Below are 20,999 nucleotides of genomic sequence, written 5' to 3'. Positions count from 1 at the left end.
AACCAACGGCAAAAGGAAGACCTTTCTCTCTGTCTCTCTCTCACTGTCCACTCTGCCTGTCAAAAAAAAAAAAATATTTTATTTATTTATTTGAGAGGTAGAGTTACAGAGAGAGGGAGAGACAGAAAGGTCTTTCATCCACTGGTTCATTCCCTTAAATGGCCGAAGCAGCTGGAGCTGGGCTGATTTGAAGTCAGGAGTTTCTTTTGGGTCTCCCATGTAGGTGCAGGGGCCCAAGTGCTTGGGCCATCTTCTACTGCTTTTCCATAGCAGAGAGCTGGATAGGAAGAAGAGCAGCCGGGACTCGAACCAGTACTCTTACAGGATGCCACCACTGTAGGCGGAGGATTAACCTACTGCGCCACAGCACGGGTCTCTCCTGGTCATATTTTTAAAATTTTCATTTCATTTGAAAAGCAGGCAGACACCCACGCTCACAAACACACACACTGCAAGAGCATGTGCAAAGCAAGAGAGGATTCAGTCCCCAAATGCCCACAATAGCCTAGGCTAGGCCTGGGCAAAGCCAGGAACCCAGAACTTAATTTAGGTCTCCCTTGTGTTTTTAAGGGACCAGTATACTTGAGTCATCATCTCTTGCTTCCCAGGGAACATAGTGGCAGAAATTTAGAATGAGAAGTGGAGCCAGAATTCAAATCCAGGCACTCTGATTTAGGCATCCCAGCTGCTAAGGTCAAAGGCCCGCCCTGTCTTCTTGTAATAACTAGCTCCAAGCCTCAATAAGATGATTTAATCAAGCAAAGTAAATTAAAATGTAAGACTAGCGATACAGAAAATGTCCAATGTATCACTAGAAACTCCCAGCAAGTTTTAAGACTTAAACAAGCCAAAAAACAATGCAACTTTTGGCTTTGTAGATCAGACCAAAAGATTTGTTTCCTAAGATTTTGGGGGATTAGATAAGGGTACTTAAGCATTTGACAAGCAAAGGGGCCAGGAAAGCAACCAATGTCCCACACTGGCTCAAACACAAAGGGTGACTACACAAAATCTATTCCAAGATGCCGCTTTCCAGTCATGCCCTGCCCTGCTCCTGAACTTGCAGGAGGAATTATCTAAAACTGTACACATACAATAATAAAACTTTCTTATTTACGTGTCACTGTAACTCCTATTAATTCCACTACGAGAAAACACCAGATCCTTCAAAGTAAAATTTCTGAACTGTTGAGGTGGGTGTTTGGCCTCCTGGTTGAGATGCCAGTGTCCCACACTGCAGTATGCAGGCTCTCGTCCAGGCTCTACTACTGATTCTGGCCTTCTACTACTGTGCACCCTGCAAGGCAGCAGGTGATGGCTCAAGCAGCTGGGTTTCTTCCGCCCATGTGAAAACTCAGATTGATTTCTGGTTCCTAGTTTTCAGCCTGCTCCAGCTCTGTGTGGGCATCTGCAGTGGTTTGGTGCTGTCTCTGCCTCTCAGCTAAATAAAAATTAAAATAAATTTAAAATTTAAAGTTGTTTCTAAAGGCAAAGAAAGAAAACAGTTGGAGGGCAAACTGACTTGTCATAAGTAAAAAGAAAAATATTGTTTATAAAAACAACTGGTTTTAAGAAAACAATAAAAGACAAATTTTCAAGTCCAGAGCAAGAGGAAATAAAGTTTATTTTGATATTCTACAGCCACTAAGTCCCAGGAACTTCTAATTCTCCTAGGTGCCATCTGTCAAGTGAAGCCATGTGACCCCACCACAGAAACACTTCTTTATGTGTTGAACCACAACATGTACAAGTGTTGAGGACAACACCAACTTCCAAATAAAATGTGCTACGGTTTCCTAGATACGATCAGATGAAAGCTCATGTAGACATCAGAACCCTTATTCTGTATATAATTCAGGGAGTTGTATGGAGGAAAAAAGCTCACACTCCCAGAGTCCTCTAGGCAAAAGAATCCAGAGACAGAGAGTCACTGAAGCCCAGCATCAGTATGGACAGGCACTTTCTTCACGGAGCGTGAAGCCTCCTTGCTTCAAAGCAGTCAGATTCTATATTAGACCTTTAAACCTAATGCTGCCATATATAAAAAATGCTTATGACTAAAGGCAAACACCCCCGGTTTTCTACCTTTGAATGACTATTGCTATTTTCTTCTTTTCATGTAACTATCTGCTGGTGTGATACTCTTAACCAGCAGTCTTTACCTACTGAAAAATTTCAAGATTGTGTTTCTGTCATTCAGGAAGTATACAGGCCTCAAATGAAACTCGTGGTTTCTCTGGTACTAAATCTTGAATTTATTGTTTGTTAATTGGTTTTATATTAAAAATAAAGTGTTAATACCAGGCTTGATTTACAACAGAATCACTGAGTTTTATCACTGATGAACTCAATTTTAAAACACAAGTCAAACTGATCAAATGACTTAATTGTGGCCCTCCAGGATAAAAGTAGTTTGTTGAAATGAAAATATACACGGTAGTAGCTCGCATGCTTTTATTATTTATTTATTATTTGAGAGAGAGAGAGCATATGTTGTTTCCCCATCCACTGGCTCACTCCCCAAAAGCCTGCAAAGGCAGGAGCTAGGCCAGGATGAAGTTGGGAGCCTGAAACTCATTCAAGTCTTTCACGTCGGGGACAAGGACCCAATCATTTGAACCATCAAATACTGCTTAACAGAGTCTGCATTAGAAAAAAGCTAATTGGGAGCCAGAGCAAGGAACAGAATCCAGGCACCTTTAGGATGTGAGTGCCCCAACCAGGCACACCTGCTCCTGGTGCACTTTTTGAATATTTACTTCTTTAAAATGCTATAAAGCAAAGAGGACCCTCAGACAGCCCATAACAAACAAGTACATTAACTTTGTGATGGCTTGATTTTAACTGAAGTGATGGCAGTCACAATAGTAGATACACAGTAGGAATAAAATATGCAAGTCCTGTTGGCGCCATGGCTCAACAGGCTAATCCTCCGCCTTGCGGTGCCGGCACACCAGGTTCTAGTCCCGGTCGGGGTGCCGGATTCTGTCCCGGTTGCCCCTCTTCCAGGCCAGCTCTCTGCTGTGGCCAGGGAGTGCAGTGGAGGATGGCCCAAGTGCTTGGGCCCTGCACCCCATGGGAGACCAGCATAAGCACCTGGCTTTGCCATTGGATCAGCGCAGTGCGCCGGCTGCGGTGGCCATTGGAGGGTGAACCAATGGCAAAGGAAGACCTTTCTCTCTGTCTCTCTCTCTATCCACTCTGCCTGTCCAAAAAAAAAAATATATATATATATATATATATATATATATATGCAAGTCCCTATGCATAGGCCTCATATGAAACAAGATTAGAACAAATCCATGGAGAAGTTTAAATATGCCATCACAGACATACAACATCTGCCTGTCAAATTCCAAAGAAATGGAGGATGGTCAGGTTGTAAGATCCTTGAAACTGGGGCCAGTGTGTGGCACAGCAGGTTAAGCTGCCTCCTGTCAGCATCCCTTATGGCTGCTGCTTCATATCCTGGTTGTTCCAGTTCCAACTCAGCTCTCTGCTAATGTGCCTGAGAGGGCAGTGGAGAATGGCTGAAGTGCTAGGGCTCCTGCCACCCACAAGGGGGACCCAGATGAAGCCCTTGGCTTTGGCCTGGCTCAATGCTGGCTATTTTGGGATGGAAGGTATCTATGTCTCTCCCACTCTCTCTAATTTTGCCTTTCAAATAAAAAGAAATCAATCAACCTTAAACAAAAAAATCCATGAGGATAAAAACAGACATAATCAGAATGGCGACCAGACAATACCAGAGCACTAAAAACTTCATCGGGGCTGCATTGTGGTGCAGCGGCTTAAACCATTACTTTTTTTTTCTTCAACTTCTAATAAATATAAATTTCCAAAGTACAACTTTTGGTTTACAGTGGCTTTCCCCGCCATAACCTCCCTCCAATTCGCAACCATCCCATCTCCCACTCCGTCTCCCATCTCATTCTTCATCAAGATTCATTTTCAATTATCTTTAGACATAGATCAACTTAGTATATACTAAGTAAAGATTGCAACAGTTTGCACCTGCACAGGTACACAAAGTATAAAGTACTGTTTGAGTAGTAGTTTTATCGTTAATTTACATAGTACAACATTTCTTTTTCTTTTTTCTTGGACAGGCAGAGTGGACAGTGACAGAGAGAGAGAGAGAGACAGAGAGAAAGGTCTTCTTTTTGCCGCTGGTTCACCATCCAATGGCCGCCGCAGCTGGTGCGCTGCAGCCAGTGCATTGCGCTGATCCAAAGGCAGGACCCAAAGGCAGGAGCCAGGTGCTTCTCCTGGTCTCCCATGCGGGTGCAGGGTCCAAGGACCTGGGCCATCCTCCACTGCACTCCCGGGCCACAGCAGAGAGCTGGACTGGAAGAGGAGCAACTGGGACAGAATCCGGCGCCCCGACTGGGACTAGAACCCAGTGTGCCGGTGCTGCAGGCGAAGGATTAGCCTATTGAGCCGTGGCGCCAGCCTTGAGCCACTTCTAATCCAGCTCTCTGCTATGGCCTGGGAAAGCAATAGAAGATGGTCAACTCCTTGGGCCCCTGCACCCACATGGGAGACCTGGAGGATGCTCCTTGCTCCTGGCTTCAGATTGATACAGCTCTGGCCATTGTGGCCGATTGGGGAGTGAACCAGCAGATGGAGGATCTCTCTCTCTCTGCCTCTCCTCTCTCTGTGTAACTCTGACTTTCAAATAAATAAATAAATCTTTAAAAAAAAGAAAAAAAGGTAGATTATCAGAACAAATTTAAAAAGAAGGCCCAACTGCATGTTGTTTACATGAAACTCCAAGTATGACAGAGGCAGGATAAAAGAACGGAAAAAGGACTCATCAAAAGAAAGCCAGCATGCTAATGAGCACATGAGAATATGCTCAGTATAATTGGCCACCAGGGAAATGCAATTCAGCACCACAGTGAGATATATCTATTAGGATGCCTACAATAAAAAAGAAAAATAAGTGTTAGCTACCACAGAAACTGAAACCTTCAAAAACTGCTGGTGGGAATGTAAAATGGTGTAGCCATTTTGAAAATAGTCTGGCATTTCCTCCAAAGGTTAAACATATAATCCAGCAATTCCAACTTTTAGGTATACACCAAAAAATTTTTAAAAATTACAAATGTTCACAGCAATATTATTCATAATGGCCAAAGAGTAAACTTAACCAAAATATCCATCAAATGATGAGTGAATAAAATGTAGTATATTAATACAGTGGAATAGTTGGACAGAAAAATAAAGAAATCAAGGGCCGAGGATGATGTCCTGACGTGCAAATCCATAAAGTGTAAGATAGGTTGGTAGCTGCTGAGGGCTGGGCTGATACTGGGGAATCGGGAAACAGTAGGGAGACTGAGATGTGACTACTAATAGCATACAGGTTCTTTTGGGGGTAATAAAAATGTCCTAAATTGATTCTGGTGATTGCTGAAGAATCCTGAGTATATTAAAAAAATAAAATATATACTTAAAATGGGTGAATAGTATGCTGTGTGAATTATATGTCTCCAAAAAAGTATAATTTTAAAGAAGCTGAAGTGGCCATAAATATTAGAAAAAGGCCGGAAGCCGGCACTGTGGTGTAGTATGCAAAGACTCCAACTGCAGCAGCCGTCTGGAGAGTGAACCAGCAGATGGAAAAATTTCTCTCTCCGTCTTTGTCTGTAACTTTACTTCTCAAATAAATAAATAAATCTAGGAGAAGAAGAGGAGGACGAGGAGGAGGAGGAGAATCAGAAGTCAACTTCAAAGAAAAGAACATCAGCAGGGACAGAGGAGCACCATACAAGGGCTGATTCACCAAGCAGATAAAGAATCCTAAGCGGATATGTTCCTAACTAGAGCTTCACAATAATGCAAACCTGGAAGAACTGTAAGGATAGAAGTGTATATCCACACAACCCTCCCTTCTTAGCAGTTGATATAACTGGTACACAGAAAATCAACAAGGATACAGATGAAATAAATGCTATCAACTAAGAGGATCAAATTTGTATCTCTGAAACGTTACAACCACCATTAGCAGACCAGAACAGTCCCTTTCCAAGGTTTCAGCTACCTGGGTTCCACAGTAGTTGGAGAACATCAAATGGAAAATTCCAGAAATAAACAATTCTTAAGTTTTAAATTATGTCATGCTGAGTAGCATGATGAAATCTCCCATGGGTCTGCCCTGCCTGGGACATGAACCAGCCCTCTGTCCAGTGCTATCCATGCTATGTATTCTACCTGCCCACTACTCACTTAGTAGCTGTATCCTTCATCAGATTGACTACCATGGTATGTATCCTAGGGCTTATGTTCAAGTAACCCTTAATTTACTTGATAGTCCCAAATCATAGAAGTAGCCATGCTGGCAATCTGGATATGCCAAATTCAGGCCATAAGCACTTCCTTAATGAAAAGTAACCATTTAATAAGGAAGGGGGAACAAATTGTGCACTGAAATTGCTAAGATCTATAGTAAGAATACTGCATCCGTGAAACTGAAGGAAGAACTATTTTTTCCTAGTTTGCTGCACAGCTCAAAATGCGAAAGTTACAGACACAGTGCATGATAAGTACTTAGATGGAAAAGGCACTACGTCTGTGGGTGGAAGATCTTAACAGAAAACATAGTCTAACTGCAAGTCCCAGAAAGCACTGAGCCTGTATAAAGACTTCAGTAAGGGATCCTCTGAAATGCATGGCACCAAGCTGTTCATTGCTAAGGGATGACTGCAGATTCAGGAACAGGTTTGTCTTGAAAAATATGAAAATTTCTCAAGGGACTGCATTTGCTCATGAAGAAGAGGCCACATCATTTTCAGCAGAGTTGAAGTAAGTTGATTAGGGAGAACGGATACATCCAAGCCGTCAATTGTGAGGAAACCTGGTTCTTTTAGAAGATGCCCAGGGTACATGATAAAACCAGGTGAAGGGTACAAAGTAAAGAAACCCATGTGCTCCCCAAAACAAAAGCTGTACTTTTAAGAAAGACTACATCTACATATCTTTTATTACATACATAATAATTCTTATTTTCAGGTGTTAACCTCTTACTGTACTTAATTTATAAATTAAAATCTATCACCTTTTATATGCATATAAAAAAATCCCAGTATATATAAAGTTTGTTATTCTCTGAAGTTTCAGGCACTGGGAGTCCTAGAACATATGCTGCATAGTTAAGTGGGGACTACCTATTTTTTTTAATTAATTTATTTTGAAGGAGTTAGAGAGAGGAAGAGAGAGAGATGAAGACAGAGAGAGACCTTCCATCTGTTGGTCCACTCTCTAGATGGCCAAAACAGCCAGCAAGAGGCCAAGTGGAAGCCAGGTCTCTCAAGTGGGTGGCAGGGGCTTCCTCAGATCATTAGTAGGGAGCTGGATTGGAAATGGAGCAGCCAGGACATAAACCAGAACCCATATGGGATGCCAGCGTCAGAGGCAGTGGCTTTACCTGCTGTGCCACGCCACCAGACCCTGTCTATTACTTGTAAGCACATGATATTCACTAGGAAATATCACATTCTGGATCACAAAACAAACCTTAACAAATTTAAAAGAATTGCAATTATATAAATGCTATTCTCTGACCACAAAGAAATTAAACTAAAATAAATAATAGGGATATAATCAGGAAATCTCCAAATATTTGCAAGTTAAACACATCTCTACACAATTCATGAGTCAAAAGTAAGTATCTGAAAATAAGAAGACATTTTGATTTAATAAACTTGAAATATATCTAAAATTTTATCATGTATGTATGCTTTTATTAGATTACAAATATCTCAAGTCAATTATCTAAGCCTCATTATTTAGAAAGTAGGAAAAGGGCCAGCACTGCGGCTCACTTGGCTAATCCTCCACCTGCAGAGCCGGCATCCCCTATGGGCGCTGGGTTCTAGTCCCGGTTGGGGAGCCGGATTCTGTCTCTCTTGCTCCTCTTCCAGTCCAGCTCTCTGCTGTGGCCCGGGAAGGCAGTGGAGAATGGCCCAAGTACTTGGGCCCTACACCTGCATGGGAGACCAGGAGGAAGCTCCTGGCTCCTGGCTTCAGATTGGCGTAGCAAGCCGGACGTAGGAGCCATTTGGGGAGTGAACCAATCGAAGTAAGACCTTTCTCTCTCTCTCTCTAACTGCCTGTCCAAAAAAAAAAGTTGGAAAGAAGACCCTGAAAGAAAATAATAAAGGTAAAATTAATGAAATCAAAAACAGGAAATCAACAGAGGAAAACTGATAAAATCGAAAGCTCGTCCTTTTCAAAGATCAATAAAGTTGGTCAATTTCCAGCAAAACTGAACAAGAAAAAAAGAGAAAACAGCCAGCCAGTGTCAGCAATGAAAGAAGTGCTATCACCACAGACCCCTAATTCATTCAAAGGACAAGTGAATACAACAATTCCATACACTTGAATTAGGTAATTTAGATGAAGTGGACTAATTTCTCAAAACCCACGAGTCACAAAGTCAAGCAAGATTGAACAGTTAACTACTAACAGTCCCTTGACTATTGATTACAGTTAGCAGAGTTTCTAACTAGTAAAGTCTTGTAACTATTCTATGGTACTCTTATGACTACTGGAGAAATTGAATGTGTAGTTAAATATCTTCTGCAAAAAATCTCCAGGCACATATAGCAAACTGAACCAAACAATTTAAAGAAGAAATAACACCAATATTACACAATCTCTTCAAGAACTCAGAAAAAGGAATACTTCTAAACTCATGACATTGCTACTCTGATACTCAAAGTAGACAAAAGATACTACAAAAAAAGAAATATAAACATAAATGCAAAACCCTCATAAAATATTAGCAACTGAAATTCAGTAACGGCTACAGAACCACACACCATGACCAAGCTGGGTTTCAATCTGGAATTTAAGATTGTCTCAAAACTCAAAAATCAATGTAGTCCACCAAAGAAGAAAACTACTTGACCCTATCAACTGGTACATCAGAAAAAACTAAGCATCTTTTCATAGTAAAACATCTTTTTCAAACTAGGACTAGGAGGGGATTTACTCAAATTGAGAAAGCACATTTCCAAAAAATTCTGTAGCAGACACCATACTTGATGATAAAAGACGACATTTTCCCCCTGTTATGAGGAACAGGACAAAGATGTCCCCAAATACCACTCTGGTTCAAGATACTAGTACAATAGGCTAGAAAAAGGAAAAAGGCATATAGACTGCAAAAGAATAAAACTGATCTTACTCACAATCCACACTGCTGTCTATGTAGAAAATCCAAGAGAACAAAAGAAAAAAAAATTGTTAAAACTAATATGTGATTGGCCGGCGCCGCGGCTCACTAGGCTAATCCTCCGCCTTGCGGCGCCGGCACACCGGGTTCTAGTCCCGGTCGGGGCACCGATCCTGTCCCGGTTGCCCCTCTTCCAGGCCAGCTCTCTGCTGTGGCCAGGGAGTGCAGTGGAGGATGGCCCAAGTGCTTGGGCCCTGCACCCCATGGGAGACCAGGAGAAGCACCTGGCTCCTGCCATCGGAACAGCGCGGTGCGCCGGCCGCAGCGCGCTACCGCGGCGGCCATTGGAGGGTGAACCAACGGCAAAAAGGAAGACCTTTCTCTCTGTCTCTCTCTCTCACTGTCCACTCTGCCTGTCAAAAAAAAAAAAAAAAAAAAACTAATATGTGATTATATCAACACCACAAGCTCCAAGCAGAAAAATTAACTGGTTTTCTATAAACTAGCAAGGAACAGTTAGAAACCAAAAAATGTAAAAAGCAAAACCTTTACAATAGCTAAAAAAAAAAAAAAAAAAAAAATGTAATTTCCAATCAAAACCCTGGCAGGATTTCTTGAAGAATAAACAATTATACAATTACTATGAAAATGCAAAGTAACTAGACTATCCAAAACAATTTGAAAATAAAGCTAAAGAAATCATACAATCAAATTTTAAGGCTTGGTATAAAGTTACAGCAATCCAGACAGTGAAGTACTGACAGAGACAGAACAAAGATCCAGAAATAGGCACATGGAAACACAGCCAATAGGTATTTGAAAAAAAAATGCAAGTCAAGGGGAAAAAGGTTTTTTCAACAAATGGTGTTGGCAGAACTGGACATCTACATGACAAAAAATTAATCCCAACAGAATTTATATATTTTATACAAAAGTTAACTCAAAATGGACCAGAAGTCTAAATACAAAATTTAAAAATAACACTTTTAGAAAAAAAATATGATAAAATATTTAAGACAGGGTTAGGCAAAAATTTTTTAGGTACAATACCAAAAGCATAATTTATAGAAGAAAAATTTGATAAACTGGACTTCATTAAAATTACAGAATACTTATAGATTGGGAAAATATTTTCAAATCATGTATCTGGCAAAGGACTTGTATCTAGATTACATAAAAATCTTTCAAAAATAACCAAACCCAATTATGGCAAGTCAGTTTCTTTCTTCAAATTTGCTTTACCACTCTTAGGCTTTTTTCCAACATAATTCAACACAAATGGATTTCTAGAACACGCTAGGGTAAAATCAAACTGCTAGGCATTAGTTTTAATTAATTCAAACTGTTGGTAAATTTCCGAACCTATGGAATATTTCCTCATATCATCATTCAGCAACAGGATGCCATTCCCATGTCATCAATGAGGAAACAGATGCAGGGAGTCCAAATGCTCCCATCAGGAGCCGAGTGACAGTGCCACAACCAAGCAAGCAGGCTATACCAGAAATACAACGCCTGATCCCCAGGCTAGTATTCTATTCTCAAGCCTCGTCGGATCCACAGGGCTTTTCCTAAACAAACCCCATCTCCATCTCTCTAATGGACAGAGCAGACTCCCTGACCCCACCCTGAAATCCATGATATTAAAATACAGAAAATAAATGAAGATATTATATGATTATAGTTAGAAAAAATTTTTAAAATAACAGAATTTCAAATATTTTTTCATATAACCAATAAAAGTCTAGCAACCATTTTAATCAGGCATCATTTAATTATAAGACTCAAGAACGTTTACCAAACTTTTTAAAATTATAATATCCACTTTAAAAAACATTCTCTCCTGATTACACGACGAAGTCCTATCACAATGAACTACACTTAAAATTTGTCTTGTAAATTCAAAGTTATCTGCTCAGGATATGGAATAGCAGGTAATTCAAAGCATAATTTTAATAGCTTCAGAAAAACACACAGTTTCTAAGAATCTGCATGTTCATTTCCTGTATGTGAAACCACACAAAGTTTAAAATATTTTCTAATATGCAGTTAGTCTGCCTCCTTTTATGAGAACCAAAGTGCTTTTCTAGTATTTTTGGTAAGTAGAGGGAAGAGTGTTTTCCAATTCTTCTAAGTTCCAAATTTCTCAAAATAGACTCCAGTAGAAAAGAGGTATTATCAATTCATTTTTCCAGTGCCTGTTTAATCAAAATATACTTACATAGGTCCAATTTACAGGGGAATTTTTCTTAACGCCAGTGTTATTTTCTTTTTTGCTGTGTTAGCCATATTCTCGCCCACTTTACCACCCAAAGACATTCTGCAGTTAGACTCCTGGCAGAAGGTTCAGAACATTCTGCATCTGATGAAAGAGAAACCACCACCTACCCAGGATGGCAACTGCCAGCTGCTTACTTTTAGATTTGGGTTAAGAAAAACACCAAGTCACTCTCCTTCCTTTATCCACCGATCCACTGTCCTATAGGGAACCTTACAGAAAGACTGGCACTCTTCAGGTGCCACCGGATGTCTCCAACATGTCAACATCTAGCCTAACTTTTTTTTTTCCTTACTGATCAGGTGAGTGCCTCTGATGTTAATTAGTGGATAATATTAAATGACACATATGAAAACAAAAACAAAAGGCATAAAGGCTTCTATAGACCTATATTCTTAACAGAACAAGAAAGAATGCATGTGAATTACATACAAAAGCAAGCATCTTATACAGACTCATCACCGCATTCAAAAACAGAAAATTTCCAGTGTCCTTGACATTGGTGGAATGAAGATGTTTGGAGCTCTATGGGGCAGCTTTCTGAAGAAAATGAATTCTTTTTTTTTTTTTTTTTTTTTTTTTGACAGGCAGAGTGGACAGTGAGAGAGAGAGAGAGAAAAGTCTTCCTTTTGCCGTTGGTTCACCCTCCAATGGCCGCCGATGGCAGGAGCCAGGTGCTTCTCCTGGTCTCTCCCAGGGGGTGCAGGACCCAAAGACTTGGGCCATCCTCCACTGCACTCCCTGGCCACAGCAGAGAGTTGGCCTGGAAGAGGGGCAACCGGGACAGAATCCGGTGACCCGACCGGGACTAGAACCCGGTGTGCCGGCGCTGCAGGTGGAGGATTAGCCTATTGAGCCATGGCGCCGGCCAGAAAATGAATTCTTAAAGTTGGAAGGAACAGAAGCTGTAAATAGGGGCACTGGAAGATTTTTTTAAGTTACACATGTTTCCTTAGAATTGTGGTTAAAAATAAGTTGCAAGTACGTATGTTCAAGCAACATGACATTTCTAGAAGAAACCAACCTCATCTATAGCCAAGAAGTCCGCCCAAGAGCTGCCTGAACCCAACGCTAAGCATCGTCTACAATCTAAGACACCTACGTGTTTCCCATTATTTTCCAAATATTAACAGATAGCAGTAACATAAGCACAGGTTAAGAGCATGCTAGGTTTTCGCCATTACACGGAATCTCAGTCCACCCCAAGTACAAGTGCTGCGAGGTCGACAGGCGTGGAGCGAACACACGAGGTACCTCGTGGTCCTGCGTGTTCAGGCGGCTACTTAATAAACAGGCACACGAAAGCCTGTGGACCAGCACCGGACCAGCTTTGGTTTTAAAGGAGCAGTAAGATACGACTCCCGACTCAAGTTCAATTCGGCAGGACAGACAGACAGACAGACGCACAAAGCACACAAGCTAATAAACGCGGCAGGGCTGCCCCAGGTGCTCGGGGAGCATCGAGGGAGGCCGGGCGTCAACGAGGGGGAGACGGGGAAGGCGCGGCGCACACGCACCGAGGTGCGAAACCGCACGGGGTGCCCGGGCAGCCAGCCAGGAGTCTGGCATGGGTGGATACTGCGAGTATCTGGAGGGGTCCGACCGGTACGGTCGCTGGTCAGGTTTCAGCCTACGGGCGGAGGACGGGAGGCAGCAACCAGCTTGGGGGGGGTGAGGGTGGGGGGTGGGGTGACCGCACTCGTTCTGCAAATACAAGTAACACAGTGCATTGTGCGTGGCCGTGCAGAGCCGAAGGTGGGGTCCCAACGCGGACAGCAGGACGGACACGGAGGCAGGCAGAAGACAGCCAGCAAACCGGAAAGCCCCCAGGAGGCAGCGGCCGCGCGCGTCCGCCGCCGCAAAGGGGCACCTGGGGCCGGCCGGGGTCCGTCCCTCCACCCCCCCCGCCCTGCCCGGGAGCGCCCCGGTGGGCGAGGCGGAGGCTGAGTCCACAGCGCCAGGGCCAGAGCTTCTCGTTCAACGTGCCGCACCTCGGTTCCGGGAAGAGGACCAGGAAGTCGGCTCCCAGGAGCCGAGCGCTCCGAGGGCGAGCGGCTCCGGAGCGGCCCAGGCGGAGCGGGCTGCCCGCTCGCCTCTCCCAGCGCTCCGTCCACTTACTCGGCTCTCAATCCCTCGCAGCCGTCAGCTGTGGAGACTGGGACTCCAAGCCTCCGCCAACCCGGACCTACGCAACCCTAAGGGCCCCCGTCAGTCTCTTCAGCGAGAAGACGCAGAAACGGGCACAGCCACCGGACAGGCGGCCGGGGAGCCGGCGGGGGCTCGGGCCCCTCACTGGCCCCAGGGAAGCCGCGGCCAACCGCCCGCGACCAGCGCTCCCAGAGCGCCCCAGCCTCGCGAGATTTCCTCCCCCGCGTTACCGTGGGGCAGAGCCGACCACTCGCCGACTGGCACGCGAGGTGGGGGCGTGGCCTTTCTAGGTCCCTCCCTACTGATCCACTCCCAGGCTCTAGGTCGGCCTCTCGCAGAGTCTCGCGAGTTTTTCTGGGGGAACCTGGCCTAGGCGGAGAGACCGAGCAGGGGAGACCGGGCGGGTGGGCCGTACGGTTAGGGGGCTGTGGCTGGTTTAAGCCGGTGCCGTAGTCGATACTTCGCGGGTGGGGAAGCACTCAGGTCTCCCGGATCGTTCATCCCAATGGGTGACTGGGAAAATTAGCGGGTAGGAAATCTTGAGCGGTGGAGGTTTTTTTTTTTTTTTCTCCTTGGCTCCGCCCTCTTCCTGTGGGGGCGACTGGGGCGGGCGGGGGAAGGGAAGCTGGGCGGGGCTGTAGGAGCGCGCTGTGCGCACGCGCGAGCCCGTGAGTGAGTGAGTGAGTGAGTTCGCGCGCGCGCGGGCGCGCGCCCGCGCCCGGGAGGCCTGAGAGGGACCGGCGTGCCAGGCGATGAGCGGGGAACGCGCGGTCGCCGGTGTGTGGTGCCGGGCGCTCCCGATCGCGCGCTGACTCCTCGGTCTCCGGCGCTGGCTGCGGTCCGTAGCCGCCGTTCGTTTCCCTGCAGGACCGGGCGGGCACGAAAGTGAGCGGACGTCGACCCTGAGGTCTGTCCTCGGCAGTCGCCGTGCAGCCCGGTGCGCCCAGGCGGTTTCTCCCGGGGAGTCGTGCATGGGGGGGAGATGTGCGTGCAAGCCGGGGAAGGCAGTCGCTGGGGGCCGAGAAGCCTGTTCGTTTCCATGAGCGCCGCGACCCCGCTTCCCATGTGCCTCGCGAACGCGGACGGTCTGTTCGGGAGAAGATCGTGTTAGGGAAGCCGTGCTGTTAGGAGGAAAAGTTGTAAAAGTGCCTCGTCTCCGCCGGGCGGGCGGGAGCAAGTAAGTTTCGGGGTGAGTGGCGCGGGGGACACCCGCTCTGTGGCGTTGTGAGGCGCTGCTGCTGTCACCTCTCTCTCCTGTGGACTCTCCCCAGCCCTCCCCCTCCCCACCCACCCCTTCTTTTCTTTTCTTTTTTTTAGAACTCTTGCGTTGTGGTGGTGTTTTGGGTTGGGTTTGGTTGGAAGGGAAGCCCAGATATGCCAGCTTGCAGAGAATCTGTGCGGCGCCCCCAAGGCCATCCGATGCCTTTGTATTTAAAAAAAAAACAAAAACAGGGTGTTCTCCCCATGTTGGGTTCATCCGACAGGCACAGCCACATTGGTGTGTGTGGACCATGGCTTCGCCGGTGCCTGGTGGGGAGACAGCGTGGTACCGGGGTGGCGCACGCCCCGGGAATCGGGGCCTTGGCTCCCTCGCCTGACCCCATCGCATCTGTGTTTCTTGGGCACATTTTCCTGAGCGTATTCTTGTTCCCTACCAAAATCCTTTTGAGGAAAAGATGCATTAATTAGAAATAGCATAAGGCATTAACTGTTGGGTGTAAACACTGGGCTGATATGTCCCACCCCCCCCCCCCCCATGCAGGTGGCAACAAAATGAAGATTTTTTCTGAGTCTCATAAAACAGTCTTTGTGGTGGATCACTGCCCTTACATGGCAGAATCCTGCAGGCAGCACGTGGAGTTCGACATGCTGGTGAAGAACAGGACCCAAGGAATCATCCCCCTGGCCCCCATATCCAAGTCACTGTGGACTTGCTCGGTGGAGTCCTCCATGGAGTACTGCAGGATAATGTATGATATATTTCCTTTCAAGAAGCTGGTGAGTGCGAAGTACTAAGCCACGGTTCTGTGAATGAACTTAGCTGTGTAAAGAATTTTTTTTACATATATAATCTTATTGTAGGCTTGATTTAGCACTGTTCGTTCACTACTTAAAAAAATACACGTGGATCTGCCGTCAGGGATGACTATCATGAGTATCTGCTTGGAGCCAGTAGTAATAATAACAGCTCGTAATTTCTGAGCGCAGGCGTGTTCCAGACTGCTTCATGTTTGTTAAAAGTCCTCTGTTGCTCACAAGAGTCCTATGAGATGGGTGTCGTAAGTATTGGGGCAGTGCTCAAAGTGTGTCACAACCCGCACGGAACAGCACTGGCCTTTGAGGACAGTTGGCAACCCGAGCAGCAGGATGGCTGCTGGCTGTAGGCTCTCTGCTGGTAAGTGCTAGCGGCTGTCAGTCTCGTTTAGTGGTGCCACGCTGGAGATGCAGACACAGGTAGAGAGGAAACCTGTCCTGAATCACCTCGCCAGGCACAGGCAGAGCCAGAACTTGAACCTAGGCTGGCTGGCTCTTGGCAGTTTTGGTGAATGTAAACTAAACTGCTATAGAATTTGGTCATCTCAGAAAGAAATGTTTTTAAGAACGCTAAGTAGGAATGATTTATCAGTACAATGAAGAACTGACAGTTGATCAAAATTGCAGTTATTAGAGTTGTCCTTAGTTTCAGCATCTCCGAGGTTTTTCTGGGGAACGTCATTTGCCTAGCCAGAAGCAGGTGATTTGCTTTCTCACTGGGAGCCATTGAGGCTAGAACCTCACTGATTCTTACTGGGACTGGCAGAGGCAGGCGGCAGCAGCAAAGGTGAACGTTGGAGTCCTTACACGTGCAGATGTATTTCAGATTAAAACATAAGCCCTTCCAATTTTTGTGCATTCTAACAGGTAAAAAAATATGAAAAGAAGGGTAACATAATGATTTGGGGCCCAGGCTTTGGTTTAAATTGGGCATCTTAAACTACCAGTGTGCGAGTTGGATCCTGTTTCTAAATCTCTCCAGCCCTGGTTGCCCTTGTAAGCGTAATACCTACTTTGTTGCTGTCAGGTTTAAGTGAGATAATCTGTGTAAAGTGCCAAGTAAAATATATCCCTGTCAGATAAGCCTTAGGAGAGATCGATTATCAACCTTTTTCCTAAGGGAAGGAAACTTCATGTTTTGGGTACAGGAAAAAAGATCATGGCTTAGATCATATTGTCTAGGGAGAAGATGTAAATCTCACCCTCCTCCCAAGAAGGAACAGGATTCGCAGTTTGATACTTCTAGTGTGTTCCTCATTGTTATCTTACCCTGTAGTATGTTTAAGTTTGTATCTTAACACCTAGAAGAAAGTCAGATCTGTTACGTAACTTCCAGTGTGCTATGGCTATGGCTGTGGCTATTGCCTGTGTTTTCCAGTTTACCTCCTACCCCCGTGCCCGTGCCCACTTAGACCTGAACCCTTTAGAGGGAAACATTTAGAGGCTTTTCCTTTGCTGTTGGCTGTGCTGGGAATTCCCTCACCCTGGCTTGTGAGTGGCCACATTCTGTGGTCCTTGTGGATTCCACTCCACTGCCTCTCCCCTAGAGAGCTCATCTCTGACCACGCTATCAAGACCACATAACCAACCTAGTTTATAGCTCTTGCCACTCTGTAAAATTATCTGGTTCCTTTATTTGTATTCTTCCTGTGCTGCCCTTTATCTTCGTACACTCTGCACCCCTGGCTTCCCCCACCTTGTGAGCGACGGGGAGTGTCTACTCACCACTGTATTCCCGAGTCCACGTGGCCAGGAATAGCTCCTGGCGTGAATGAGCATTCCACAACTGTGAGATGAATGAGTCAGTCACACGGCAAACCGTCATGAGAAATTGCGTATTATTTTAGAAGGGGGTGTGATTAAGTGAAATTAGAGTTCAATACTGATTGTCTCTTTGATGTCATGTAGGTGAATTTCATTGTGAGTGACTCTGGAGCTCATGTTTTAAATTCCTGGACTCAAGAAGACCAAAATTTACAAGAGGTATGCTTGGGGTTTGAGCTGTGGTCATTTTTGAAAATTTTCTAAATGTGTAACTTTTTTAAAATGCTTAAAAATTTTTTGTCCAGATAGTATTTGTGTATGGCTCTAAAGCACAAGTAATATTCAGAATCTGTAGTTAGTTCACAATTCCATATTTGCATTATAAAGTCTACGTAAGGTGTTTCTGTAATGACAAGTGGTACATGTGATTATGTCCTTGTATAAGTTTTTTGTTTATTCCTAGAATTTATCATTTCCTTTTCTTCTGCCCTGCAGTTGCATAGTTCTCTCTGTATCTCACAACCCACCTCAGTTTTTTGGCCGAGAGCATGCTGGGTATTTGAGCCATGGGGTGCGTGTTCCCCCACACATCGTGGCTGCGCATGGCTGAGCTCGCTGCTCCTGGGCCGCTGCCTTGATCTGATCCTTTTCTGTCGCTGCCTTTCAGATCCCATTTTCTCCCCTTCTTTTTGTTCATGCTCTCTTTTGCTTTACTGGAATATAACTTCCAGAATTCCTGTAACACCCTTTATTGATACTTTGGGTATAAAAAGTACCATATTGGATATAACTTTGTCCTCAGAATTTCAAGAACTGGTGTTACTGGCAAGTCCAGTATCATTCTTCGTAATTTCTCCCTGAAAGTTTCTGGAATATTGCCTCTCCACCTCCATGTTCTAACATTGTCAGAGAGTGACATGCCTTGGTGTTGATTGTTCTGCATGCATTGTGCCTGGCCTTTCTTCAGGACGGATTTCCTGTTTGATTCCTTGATAATGTTCTTATCTCTCGATGGGGTGTCTTTGTGGGTACCTGGGAGATTCCCGAGTTACTCTGCTAACTCTTTTTCTCCTCCATCTCATTGTCCTATGTTTTTGAGCTTTATAACCCTTTTATGGAGCTTTTTAATTGATTGTATTTTCATTTTCCAAGAACTTGTACTTATATCCTAATTGTATCCATTTTTGTCCTGTCTTTCTTGTTCTGTGGGTATAATTTTTTACCTGAGGGTATTATGGTTTATTTGAAGTTTTGTTTCCATCCCTTGGTGTCCCCAAGGGTTCTTTTCATGTTGAGGCTTTTCTTAAATGCCTGCTGTTATTTGGCTGTGTGACCTTAGAAAGCAACACACAGGATGGAAGATTGGAAGACTGTGTGCTGAGGAGCAGGCACTGCTGCCTGGTCGTCACTGTGGGGGAAGCCTCAGGATGTCGGAGTCGGCAGATGGCGCTCCCAGGGCCCGAGGGTCCCTGGAGGAACTCTGCCACTCTCCTGCCTGTGCACTCTGCACCTGGTTCTCAGCCCTCTCAGAGCAGCCGCAGAGGGTAGGCTCTCACACTCACTAGGCAGACTTTCCCGACTGTTGTATCATCTTTTGGTAGTTGGCTGTTCAGTACAGTCACTGCTAGCCACGGGTGGCTATTTTAACTTAGGTTACGTGAGGTTCAGAAGCTCCAGGAGCCACACGGAGATAGTGGTTACGTAGTGAGGACCGTGGGTAGAGAGCATTTTCATCACGACAGAACGTTCCACTGGGCAGGACTGCCCTGGGGTCTCACCTTGCCTGTGCCATGCCGTGTGGGATCTGTGCCTGGTACCCTTCTGGTTCAGTTCCCCCAGGGAGCGTGATTGTGTTGGGGGATCTGGGAGAGGTGGCGACTGAGATGGGCAGGGTGAGGCTCTGGGGGTCAGCTATTCCTTACACTGTCTTCTGAGTCCTGCTCTGTGTGATGCTGGGCCGCACCAGTTGTTGAACCCCTCCTGAGTTCTGCAGGCGACACATCTGTAGCGGATGGCCTTTTTTCCCCTGAATGGACTGGGATTTCTAGCTTACGTCCTCTTAAGTTCTGCACCATTCAGTCATTCATTTTCATGCCTCTCTCATTGACAGCTCTTGTTAGCTGTTGTTTCCTCTTCCATTTTCTTCGTCTTTTGGGGCATATGCTTTGGTTTGTGTACGGTTTCTAAAAGTTAAATTCCTTTATTACAGTTTTAATGGAGGAAGCAGAAATAAAGTCATTTCAAGTTATAAGCTGCTGTTTTGTTACCGTTGGAGGAGACCGGGTTTCTGGTGGCTTCTGCTCGTTGCTGTCATTCAGTGGGTAGAAGACTTCGGTCTGCCACATTCTTCACAGACTGAACAACATGAGACAGGCCTTAGTGGAATACCTGAGGACATTATGTCACGTCAGTTTTTTCGGTTAATGGATGCTCTTCAGTGGAAGTGAATCCATTATTTTATCACAGTGTTGGGTTTTAAAATGGTTGCTTAGTATTACAGCGTGAAACTACATCTGAGCTTTCACTTTTTTGTGAAAGGTCACTCAAGGGGTAGGTTGTGCTGGTGTGGCTTGGGGCTTATATCACTCCAGAATGTTTTAGGACTCTCATTACTTGAAAAATATTTTTTCTTTTAAAAAATAATTCGTTTATTTTTTCATTTTTTTACAAATATATCTTTTTAAAAAAAAAAAAGATTTATTTTTTATTTATTTGAAAGAGTTACAGAGAGAGGTCTTCCATCCGCTGGTTCACAACCCAGAAGGCCTCAACAGCCGGAGCTGTACCAATCTGAAGCCAGGAGCTTCTTCCCGGTCTCACATGTGGGTGCAGGGCCCCAAGGACTTGGGTCATCTTCTGCTATCCCAGGCCATAGCAGAGAGCTGGATTGGAAGAGGAGCTGCCAGGACTAGAACCAGTGCCCATATGGGATGCTGGTGCTTCAGGGCAGGGCTTTAACCCACTGCACCACAGTACCGGCCCAAAATAATTTGTTTATAATTGACAATTATTGTACGTACTTAAAAGTTGCCATGAGACATTTCAGTATGTGTAAGCCACATGGAATGATCAAATTAGGGATTTCGTATAGCCGTCACATCTAACAGTGATCATTTTTTTATCTTGGCAATATTCAGAATCCTCTTTACTAGCTCTTTTGAAATATACAGTTACTTGTTGTCAATAATAGTTACCATAAACACTATAGAGCATTTAAAGTTACTCCTTTAAAAAAAAAAAGATTTATTTATTTGATAGGCAGAGTTAGAGAGACAGAGGGACAAAGAGAGAGAGAAAGTCTTCTTTCCACTGGTTCACTCGCCAAATAACGGCAATACCTGGGGCAGAGCCAGGCCAAGGGCAGGAACCTGGAAGTCTATCCTGGTATCCCAAATGAGTAGCAGGGACCCAAGCACTTGGGCCATCTCCTGCTGCTTTCCCAGGTGCCTTAGCAGGGAGATGGACTGGAAGTGGAGCTGCCAGACTTGAACTGGCACCCACATGGGATGCTGGCATCGCAGGTGGTGACTTCACCCAGTGTCCCACAGTGCTGGCCCCGGTGTTTATTGCTTCTATCCAACCTTACCCCTGTAC

General features: G+C 44.9%; 2 protein-coding genes across 8 annotated transcripts in view; one reads left to right on the top strand and one right to left on the bottom strand.

Annotated features, from left to right (window-relative positions):
• The window catches only part of FGFR1OP2 (FGFR1 oncogene partner 2), a 47,369-nt gene extending 33,567 nt beyond the window's left edge, over nucleotides 1-13,802 (bottom strand). For 2 of the 4 annotated variants that reach the window (XM_062194972.1, XM_062194975.1), the window contains exon 1: nucleotides 13,578-13,802. The gene's annotated coding sequence lies outside the window, so the exon portion shown is untranslated. Of the gene's footprint in view, nucleotides 1-13,450; nucleotides 13,544-13,577 lie in introns of those variants that run through there. The other 2 variants (XM_062194970.1, XM_062194971.1) reach the window with 2 other exon arrangements.
• A 174-nt stretch (nucleotides 13,803-13,976) lies between these two features.
• Nucleotides 13,977-20,999, top strand: part of INTS13 (integrator complex subunit 13) — a 31,526-nt gene continuing 24,503 nt past the window's right edge. The window contains exons 1-4 of one of the 4 annotated variants that reach the window (XM_062194966.1): nucleotides 13,977-14,136; nucleotides 14,475-14,784; nucleotides 15,370-15,605; nucleotides 17,550-17,624. In XM_062194966.1, the coding sequence (XP_062050950.1) occupies nucleotides 15,381-15,605; nucleotides 17,550-17,624 (300 nt within the window). In that variant the 5' untranslated portion in view covers nucleotides 13,977-14,136; nucleotides 14,475-14,784; nucleotides 15,370-15,380. Of the gene's footprint in view, nucleotides 14,137-14,453; nucleotides 14,797-15,369; nucleotides 15,606-17,549; nucleotides 17,625-20,999 lie in introns of all 4 variants that reach the window. The other 3 variants (XM_062194965.1, XM_062194967.1, XM_062194968.1) reach the window with 3 other exon arrangements.

This window comes from Lepus europaeus, chromosome 6 (genome assembly GCF_033115175.1).
Source record: "Lepus europaeus isolate LE1 chromosome 6, mLepTim1.pri, whole genome shotgun sequence".
Lineage (NCBI taxonomy): Eukaryota > Metazoa > Chordata > Mammalia > Lagomorpha > Leporidae > Lepus > Lepus europaeus.
This window is presented reverse-complemented; position numbering and strand designations above follow the sequence as displayed.